Here is an 11,622-nt window from a genome sequence, read left to right as displayed (position 1 = left end):
AGAGGAAGATTTAACTGTCATATCTTATATGTCTTATTTACTAAATGTTCTTATTTTTTAGCATTGGATGGATAATTTTGAGGATATTACCAGGTAACCATAGGCAATGAATGATTGAATAGTAACAGTTCAATCACTGCTTTTATCAATCACTTTTTTAGGAAGAAAACGATACAATTTCAGGATTACATGCAGGATGTTGATGCCTGAAAAAAAATATACCAGAGACAATCAATGTCGTTTGGTTGATCGTGTGCAATAACCAATACCCAACATCTTCTTAAATCTTGTAATTGGCATGACTTTTCTTTAAAAAAAATTGTACAATCAATGCTGAAATCAATCAACTTAAGAAGAAGTTAATTTACATTGCATTATTTTAATGTTGCGATATAAAAACTTGAAGCAAGTGTTTTACAATTTATAGTGTTCTGATTACTGTCCTTAAACCACTGCTATGCATAATAATTGTATTGATTGTTCGTTCCATTTCTCTAATAAATATACAATATTTGTATGGGTTTCTCTTCTAGCAATACCTAATGGTGCAAGTCCTTCCCATTTGTGATCACAGTCTGCTTTATGTTTCAACAAGAATTCAACAATCTCTGCATGACCTTTATACATGTTATAAATATAGGGGATTCTCCAGCTTCTCTACACTTATTAATGTCTGCCTTATTATTTATTAACATCTGAACTACTTCAGTATGTCCTTTATAACAAGCAATGTACAGAGGTGATACTTCTTCATTATCACACTTATTAATGTCTGCATTATTGTTTATTAACATCTTAACTACTTCAGTATGTCCATTATAACAAGCAATGTACAGAGGTGATTCTCCAGTATCTTGAAACTTATTAATGTCTGCCTTATTGTTTATTAACATCTGAACTACTTCAGGATGTCCATTATATTATAACAAGTAATATACAGAGGTGATTCTCCAGCATCTCTTCACTTATTAATGTCTGCCTTATTGTTTATTAACATCTGAACTACTTCAGTATGTCCTTTCAAACAAGCAGTGCACAGAGGTGATGCTCCAGTATCTTGACACTTATTAATGTCTGCGTTATTGTTTATTAACATCTGAACTACTTCAGTATGTCCTTCCTGACAAGCAATGTACAGAAGTCATTCTCCAGTATCTCTACACTTATTAATGTCTGCCTTATTGTTTATTAACATCTGAACTACTTCAGTATGTCCTTCCTGACAAGCAATGTACAGAGGTGATACTTCTTCATCATCACACTTATTAATGTCTGCATTATTGTTTATTAACATCTGAACTAATTCAGTATGTCCATTATAACAAGCAATGTACAGAGGTGATTCTACAGCATCTCTACACTTATTAATGTCTGCCTTATTGTTTATTCACATCTGAACTACTTTAGTATGTCCTCCCTGACAAGCTATGCACAGAGGTGATACTCCGGTATCTTTACACTTATTAATGTCTGCCATATTGTTTATTAACGTCTGAACAACTTCGTTACGCTCTTAATGACAAGTAATTTACAGAGGTGATGCTCCAGTATCACCACACTTATAAAGGTCTGCCATATTGTTTATTTACATTTGAACTACTTCGGTATGTCCTTTCTAACAAGCAATGAACAGTGGTGATGCTCCAGTATCACCACACGTATTTTAAATGTCTGCCTTTTTGTTTATTAACATCTGAACTACTTCGGTATGTCCTTGATGCCAAGCAATGTACAAAGGTGATTGGCCAGTATTGATACACTTATTAACGTCTGCCTTATTGTTTAACAATATCTTAACTAATTCAGTATTTCCATTCTGACAAGCAATAAACAGAGGTGATGCTCTAGTATATGTACACTTATTAATGTCTGCCTTATTGTTTAACAATATCTTAACTATTTCAGTATGTCCTGTCTCACAAGCAATGTACAGTGGTGATACTTCTTTATCATCACACTTATTAATGTCTGGCTTATCGTTTATCAGTATCTGAACTACTTCAGTATGTCCTTCCTGACAAGCAATGTACAGAGGTGATATTTCTTCATCTCTACACTTATTAATGTCTGCCTTATTGTTTAACAATATCTTAACTATTTCAGTATGTCCTTTCTCACAAGCAATGTACAGAGGTGATACTTCTTTATCATTACACTTTGCAATGTCGGCCTTATTGTTAATTAACATCTGAACTACTTTAGTATGTCCTTCCTGACAAGCAATGTGCAGAGGTGATACTTCTTCATAACTACAATTTGTAATGTCTGCCTTATTGTTTATTAACATCTGAACTACTTTAGTATGTCCATTCTGACAAGCAATGTACAGAGGGGATACTTCTTTTTTATTACACTTATTAATGTCTGCCTTATTGTTTATTAACATCTGAACTACTTCAGTATGTCCTCCCTGACAAGCAATGAACAGAGGTGATACTTCTTTATCATCACACTTATTAATGTCTGCATTATTGTTTATTAACATCTGAACTAATTCAGTATGTCCTTCCTGACAAGCAATGTACAGAGGTGATGCTCCAGTATCACCACTTTTATTAATGTCTGTCATATTGTTTATTAACATCTGAACTACTTCAGTATGTCCTCTCAGACAAGCTATGCACAGAGGTGATACTCCAGTATCATCACACTTATTAATGTCTGCCATATTGTTTATTAACAACTGAACTACTTCAGTATGTCCTTCCTGACAAGCAAAGTACAGAGGTGATACTTCTTTATCATTACACTTATTAATGTCAGCCTTATTGTTTATTAACATCTGAACTACTTGAGTATGTCCTCCCTGACAAGCAATGTACAGAGGTGATCTGTCTCCATCATCACACTTATTAATGTCTGCCTTATTTTTTAACAATATCTTAACTATTTCACAATGTCCAATGTGACAAGCAAAGTACAGAGGTGATTCTCCAGTATCTCTACACTTATTAATGTCTGGTTCATTGTTTACTAACATCTGAACTACTTCAGTATGTCCATTCTGACAAGCAATGTACAGAGGGGATACTTCTTTTTTATTACACTTATTAATGTCTGCCTTATTGTTTATTAACATCTGAACTACTTCAGTATGTCCAATCTGACAAGCAATAAACAGAGGTGATACTCTAGTATCTGTACACTTATTGATGTCTGCCATATTGTTTATTAACGTCTTAACTACTTCAGTATATCCTTTCCAACAAGCAATGTGCAGAGGTGATTCTCCAGTATCTGTACACTTATTGATGTCTGCCATATTGTTTATCAACATCTGAACTACTTCAGTATGTCCAATCTGACAAGCAATGTACACAGGTGATACTTCTTCATCACTACACTTATTTATGTCTGCCTTATTGTTTATTAACATCTGAACTACTTCAGTATGTCCATTATAACAAGCAATGTACACAGGTGATACTCCAGTATGTGTACACTTATTAATGTTTGCCTTATTGTTTATTAACATCTGAACTACTTCGATATGCCCTTGATTAGAAGCAATGTACAGAGGTGATTTGCCAGTATTTATACACTTATATATGTCTGCCTTATTGTTTATTAACATCTGAACTAATTCAATATATCCTGCCTGACAAGCAATGTACAGAGGTGTCACTTCTTCATCATCACACTTATTGATATCTGCCTTATTGTTTATTAACATCTGAACTACTACAGTGTGTCGTTGTTGACAAGCAATGTACAGAGGTGATTGACCAGTATCTATACACTTATTGATATCTGCCTTATTGTTTATTAACATCTGAACTACTACAGCGTGTCGTTGTTGACAAGCAATGTACAGAGGTGATTGACCAGTATCCATACACTTATTAATGTCTGCCTTATTATCTATTAACATCTGAATAACTTTAGTATGTCCTTCCTGACAAGCAATTGCCAGAGGTGATTTACCAGTATCTGTGCACTTATTAATGTCTGCCTTATTATCTATTAACATCTGAATAACTTTAGTATGTCCTTCCTGACAAGCCATTGCCAGAGGTGTAGCTTCTTCATCATTACACTTATTCATGTCTGCCTTATTGCTTAACAATATCCTAACTATTTCAGTATGTCCTTTCAGACAAGCTATGCACAGAGCTGATACTCCAGTATTTATACACTTATTAATGTCTGCCTTATTGTTTATTAACATCTGAACTACTTCAGTATGTCCTTCCTGACAAGCAATGCACAGAGGTGATTTACCAGTATCTGTGCACTTATTAATGTCTGCCTTATTATCTATTAACATCTGAATAACTTTAGTATGTCCTTCCTGACAAGCAATTGCCAGAGGTGATTTACCAGTATCTGTGCACTTATTAATGTCTGCCTTATTATCTATTAACATCTGAATAACTTTAGTATGTCCTTCCTGACAAGCCATTGCCAGAGGTGTAGCTTCTTCATCATTACACTTATTCATGTCTGCCTTATTGTTTATTAACATCTGAACTACTTCAGTATGTCCTTCCTGACAAGCAACGAAAAGCGGTGATACTCCATCACTATCACGACTATGATTTACATTATTGATATAATGATTGAGACACCATTTAACTAAATCAATATCTCCTATAAAACAACACTCTATCAATATACTTTTGTTATCGGTGTCATATGAACTAGCCAAATGATTTTGTTGTGATATTTCTAAACCTTTTAAAGTAAGTAGGAATTGTTGTCTGAAGGAACAATCGTCCAAATTGATGTTACAGAAAACATCCGTTACCTTTCCTCGTGACCAGTCATCTATCATTCTATGTATATATATTTGCTGATATCTCATTGGTACAATAATTGTAAACTCATCATTTTTGCATTTTCCTTCAAACAAAAATCTTTCACTTATAAATTGACTTGAAGCATTATTAATCAAGCAATAAATCATTTCACTGCCAAAGTAAAAGGCAAGAAAATCAAATAGTTTGTCATGAATAGTTCTGTAGACTTCACCATCCTTTCTGATATATGTATGTGTCAGGGAATCCAGCTCATCACGTAAAACCAATCGTGACGTTCCTTTAACCACTTTACAAGCTTCATATGTGTTCTTTATAATTGTTTTGATGTTTTCATCCACATGTTCAGTAAGCCATTCTTCTTTCAACTGATTGTTAAACATTACACATAGAGCAAGTGCACAGTATTTGACATGTGCTCCCTCTGTCTGTAATTTATCTATCTCTTCTTTGTAAACTGTAAATGGATTCGTAAAGAAATTTATTATGTTCAATTTTGAGTTTTTGCTGTACAATTGACACAAAAGAGGAAAACAGTCAAACATGTCATACAATTCGCTGATCTCAGAAGCGTCTGTTTTCAGATAAAATTCAGCAATGGATTGTTTTTCTGATTTCAATAAACAGAAATCGGCAGACTGAAGATTGCATTCACACGCCTGAAAGAATGACAACGATTTCATTTGCCTATCCTTATAAACCTGTAGTCTACAAGACATAATTAACTTCACTGGTTTCTTTTCTACTATTGTTTTAATTTTATCTATACAATTTTTCCAGTTTTCAAACTTCATTGGATTTAAACTATATGTTCCACAAAAATCATCCACTACAAACAATGTCTTCTTACTTGGATTGTACCACTTGATAATCTCCTTTGGATTTGATAATGGTAAAATCTCGTAGCCTTCATTATGCATCTGTAAAGCTACGTGGCGCACCAATGATGTTTTCCCAGTACCAGAACTTGCTGTGACAACAACACAACCATTTTCTTTAATGCACTTTAATACACATTTTGCTCCGTTTGTTTCTATAAATATTTTGTCATCTTCTTTCCAGTTTTCTAATTCCTCATTAATTTGTCCTGGAAAAGAAAATTTGACGATTCTTTTAATACTTATTTTTTAGAATAAACGTTCAGGAATGTTTGACATATATGATAAAGAAAATTTGGTTGACATATGGTATAAACAACAGGCTTGATCTATCCATGCTATGTATAAGTAAAAGGCTTGACATACGGTATGAACAATTTGCTTGTCAAATGGTATAGACAAAAGGCTAGACATATGGTATGGACAAAAGGCTTGACCTATGAATGCTAAGTATTTAGGCAAAAGGCTTGACATACGTATTGATAATTTGCTTGAAAATTGGTATAGTCAAAAGACTTGAAATAATGGTAATTTTTGGTGGATGACGATAAAATGTACATTTTCTTTAACAAATGTTTAAGACGATTAAAAAGTCCAATGATTTTGACGAATAACGTTAATTTTATTCTAAAATAGGGGTAACTATAATTATTTGAGACCTCTGACGAATTACGATAAGGATATGTTGAGAAATCACGATAAAATTTAACCAATTTGACGCTATCAGTAGCTGAAAATGACGCCTGACGGTAAAGGGCATTACTACCCTCACATATGTGTAGCCAAATGGCTTCAGATAAGATATAGACAATTGAATTGACATATGGTACGAACAATTAGTTGACATAATAGATGATTTTACATACAGTTTAGATAATTGTCTTTACATATCAATCAGACAATTGACATATAAAAATGTGGCTTGACATTAGTTAAAGACAACTGACTTGACAAGTGGTATCAATAATTGATTTGGTATATGATATGGACTATTAACTTGACTATGGTATAGACAATTGACTTGACATATGGTATGGACTATTGACTTGACATATGGTATGGACTATTGACTTGACATATGGTATGGACTATTGACTTGACATATGGTATGGACTATTGACTTGACATTTGCTATGGACAATTGACTTGACATATGCTATAGACTTTTGACTTGACATATGCTATGGACTATTGACTTGACATACGATATGGACTATTGACTTGACATATGGTATAGACAATTGACTTGACATATGGTATAGATAAGGAATTGACATTAGGTATTAACTATTAACTTGACAAACGATAAAGACAATAATTTGACATATGGTGTGGTCAATTGACTTGACATATGGAATGGTCAATTGACTTGACATATGGAATGGACAATAAAATTGACATATGGTGTGGACATTTGATTTGACCTAAGGTATGGACTATGGATTAACATAGGATATGGACAATGGTACTGACATTAAGTATTCACATTGACATATTGTTGAAACATATGAACGGCATATGGAATAGACAATTGACTTGGCATATGGTATTGACTATGGAAACAATATTATTTATAAACAATTGACTTACATATGATATAGCCAAGTAGCTTGACATGAGGTATAAACAATTGGTATGTCATATTGTATGGATAATTGGTTTGACGTAATAATTCATATGGCATATGGTATATATATAATTGACTTGACATCTCAATGAGATAGTTGACTTGACATATGGTATAGCCAACTGGACATTAGGCATTATGTATTGAAAACTGGTTTGACATAAGATATTGACAATTGGTTTGACATATGGTATAGACAGTTTACTTGACAGATGGGATGGGAAATTGGTTTGATATACGGAAAGGAAAATTTACTTGACATATGGTATAGACGACTGGTTTGAAATAATAAATAAATTGGCATAAATTACAGATAATTGGCTTGATACTAGATATAGACAACAGACTTGCCATATGGTATGGACGATTTGGTTTGACATATGTTAATTGACTTGGTATATTGTAAAGATAATTAACATGACATAAAGTATGGCAAAATGGCTTGACATATCATTTCTTCTTTGGCTGTTAAAATACTAAATCCCTGGGATGTGTTTTAGTTGATTTTAGTCTCTGATGCATGATTTTTTATTATTAATTGTTTTAGCTTTTAACTAGCTGTCAGTAACTGCGAGTACTCTCAAATCGTACTTCCTTGTTAATTTGACTTTTTGATACTATTTGCAATGCTATTTGCTATTTAATGTTAATATGGATCTTGTCTATTTACCAGCTTTGTTTATTCGGAATTACTACCAATTTTTACTTTTTCGTACTATGAAATCAAAATTATTCCATTTCTCCTTAAATACTGTTCTTGCACCTGTACAGGAAGTTTTATCTAGCTCTACTTGTATAGTTTTATTGTTGTTATTCACCCCATATTTACCAAGGGTTAGATTAGGTTTATTAATATTAAAGAAATTTCTAAACGAAAGATTTTATACACACAGACGATCAAGTATACGTAATGGCAAAATTATTTTCATTTACCTGTGTAGGATTTGACGCAGCTTTTTCAGAAGTGATAATTTCTATAAATTGTTTAATATTTCACTAGGGTATCTTACTTTAACTTTGTGTAAAACTGTTTATTTACTTTTGACCTTAATTATTTATCCCTTATAAATTTTATTAACTATTAATTTGCATTCAGGTATCGAAGATCAAATTTATTCGTTCATTGTTTGTTAATTTTCGTTTTGTGAGTGAGTTTAGCCTTCCAATTGATATTTTATAGTGTGATTTTTTATGTTGTGATGTTATACTATTGTTTCAGAAAAGGTAGAAGGTTCGGTACCATTAAAACGTTTAATCCCTCTGCAAATGTTTGCACCTGTCTTAAGTCAGGAATTTAATGTACAGAAGTTGTCGTTTGTTTATGTAGTTCATACGTGTTTTTCGTTTCTTGTTTTTATATAGATTAGACTGTTTGTTTTCCCGTTTGAATGGTTTTACATTACTAAATTTTGGGACCCTTTATAGCTTACTGTTCGGTGTAAGCCAAGGCTCCGTGTTGAAGGCCGTACCTTGACCTATAATGGTTAACTTTAATAAATTGTTATTTGGATGGAGGGTTGTCTCATTGGCACTCATACCACATCTTCCTATATCTATTGATATATGTTATAGCAAAGTGCACTGTTATAGGTATGGATAATTGACTTGGTATATGGCATAAAATAAGGTAAAAACAAATGATTTGATGTAAGTTAAGATGGTAAAACAATTGACCTGACATATGGTATTGACAATTGACTTATCATAAGGTATGGACAATTGATTTGACATATGGTATGATCTTCGAATTGACATATGCTAAGGACTATGAAATTGACATTGGGTATAGATAATTGACTTGACATATGGTAAAGACAATTGACTTGACATATTATATAGATGATTGACTTGACATATATATCATGTATATGGTATGCACAATTTACTTGACAGATAATAGATGATTGACATGAAATAAGGTGTTCAGAAACTTGTTATCATTGACTATGTGTTGATCTTTAAGTATTTTAGAGCAAAACTGTTTTGTCTTGATTTATTTTTGTGTCATTTAATATCACCAGCTATGTACCTCAGGGATAAATTAATTAAAGATTGGTTTTTGGATTTAATTATAAATTTTCAAATATTCAATATAAAGTTGCCCTATTAACATTATTTCTCCACATAGCTGATCTAATTTGTAATATAAATAAATGGGGAATGTGTCCATGGTACACAGATGATGCCCCCGCTTGCATATCATATAAAGTTATAAAGGGACATTACTCAAGAACAGTAAAAGTGATGCTACCCAAATTTGTACTTGATCCAAGTTTTGTGGTAATACGTATTGTGTATAAGTCTCATACCGTTTGGTTGAGGCTAATTTAAGCTAGAGAATAGAAACCAAAAATTCAGCAATTTTGCCATTTGTAAACAAGCATAACTCTAGAAAGGCAAAGGAGACACCACCAAAATTCAAATTTGATATGTATTTTGTGGTAATTAGCATTGTGTATAAGTTTCATAACATTTCGTTGAGGCAAACTAAAGTTAGAAAACGGAAACGACAAATTCAGCATTTTTTTCCATTTGTAAAGGGGCATATAACATGTATAAGTCAAGAACGGTTATAGTGACACCATCAAAATTCAAACCACAAAACACAGATCGAGTTTGGAACGTACGTACAGACGGACAAGGATAAAACTTAATGTCCCCCCACTACGGCGGGGGAATAAAAAACGTCTAGGGTTTTTTGTTTGCAGTCATAGAAACCCGAACCTTCAGAGGATTGATAAGGCATCTTTACTAAATGATACATAATAATTCAGCTCTTTTATTTCCTGGTCACAACAAAGTAAGCTCCGTCTACCTGTTCATTTGTGAATTGTTAAGCATCAAAATGTCTTTCCTGTTCAACTTTGATTTAAGTTTTATTTATAGTATCAGAAGCCTGGAACATGTTCAGCTAAAATATCTAAACTGCATGTAAATACGCTGAAAAAGATTTTTGAAAAAGAAAAATTCAAATTGCTAATATTCTTTCAGAGTATTATTTTCACCTGATAATAATATTGATAATCCATCATACAATGTAGTAATCAGGTAATATCTATATAATTTTACTGGATTGAAAAAAAGATAACGTGGAAAATTGAGAAGAACTTCAAGAAACTGTTTGTATAAGGATCCCTGTATAACTCTTCATTTACTGCCCTGTCTTCTTGTAGTATTATTATAATATACCTCTGATGTTCCATGGTATTGGGTCTTTTAAAATCTCTGTGACTTTTGAGTGTTCAATTTGTAAAGTACTATGGGAATTCTTCAGATCTATCAGATTTCTCGTAGTGCTTGAGTGCTCTGTTTGTAAAGTACTATGGGAATTCTTCAGATCTATCAGATTTTTCGTAGTGCTTGAGTGTTCTGTTTGTAAAGAAGTGTGGGAATCTTGCAAATCTCTAAGATTTTCTGTGTCCCTTGAGTGTTCTGACTGTAAAGTATTATGGGAATCTTGCATATCTCTCAGATTTTTCCTCAGGGCTGAGTTTTCAATGTCCATTGTTTGTCTCAGTTCCTTCATTTCTTCCTGTGATTGTTTAATTTCCAGCATAATTTCCTGGTTAGATTGATCTAAAATTTTCACTTTTAGATCTTGACACTCTTGATTCATTGGCAAACCACCCAATCTACTTACAGCCTACAGATAAATATTTAAAAGAGTGACAATAAACAGATACGCAGTCTTTAATATGCATAAGAAGTAATCATTTTGAGTCAGGAATAGATTTTAAATTTATGATGATTAAAACAACTCAGGAAATATAAGTCACAAAGTGAGGAATATAAAAAAAATATACCATTTATATGATGTCTTTGCACTAAATTCACTGGATGATTTGAACTGATTGTTATCTTAGTCTGGGAAGCATGATATATTTCATCTACTCGTTTATTAGTACATGTAGTATAAGTTGTCAGTAACTGTAAGTACTTTTTGATAGGTATTTTTTTTTTGGACTCATATTTTTGTTGTGTCGATCGGATGAGTCAAGCCCTTTCAAATGATTTTTTTAAGTTTGATGTTATGATATTCTGTTACATACATTACATCGTTGTTCGTTTTTTGCCATGAAGTTGCTAGTTCATTTTCGACTTATGAGTTTAAATGTCCCTTTGGTATCGGTTGCCTCTCTTTTACACTACTGTCATACGTTAGAGACGGATTGAATGCCCACACACATGTTTAACAATACCACATTCTTTACATGTCTATCCCAAATCAGGAGTCATCAATTTAGTGGTTTTCTGTGATCGCTGTCTACAACTTTTGTTTCATTTGTTGTTGCATTAATGAATTATGTTGTTTGTTTTCTATTTAACATTGTGTTCATCAAGCCTTGTCGTTTTATAGTTT

The 11,622-nt window shown here is 32.7% G+C and overlaps 1 protein-coding gene across 2 annotated transcripts in view; it reads right to left on the bottom strand.

The window, feature by feature from the left end:
* Positions 1–365: 365 nt before the first annotated feature.
* The window catches only part of LOC143049636 (uncharacterized), a 193,982-nt gene continuing 182,725 nt past the window's right edge, over positions 366–11,622 (bottom strand). For both annotated transcript variants that reach the window (XM_076223234.1, XM_076223236.1), the window contains exons 3-4: positions 10,452–10,905; positions 366–5,844 (exon numbers count right to left, since the gene is read on the bottom strand). In XM_076223234.1, the coding sequence (XP_076079349.1) occupies positions 1,664–5,844; positions 10,452–10,905 (4,635 nt within the window). In that variant the 3' untranslated portion in view covers positions 366–1,663. The remainder of the gene's footprint in view (positions 5,845–10,451; positions 10,906–11,622) is intronic.

Source organism: Mytilus galloprovincialis, chromosome 10 (assembly GCF_965363235.1).
Source record: "Mytilus galloprovincialis chromosome 10, xbMytGall1.hap1.1, whole genome shotgun sequence".
Lineage (NCBI taxonomy): Eukaryota > Metazoa > Mollusca > Bivalvia > Mytilida > Mytilidae > Mytilus > Mytilus galloprovincialis.
Note: the sequence above shows the minus strand (reverse complement) of the source record. Positions and strands in the feature narration are given on the sequence as shown.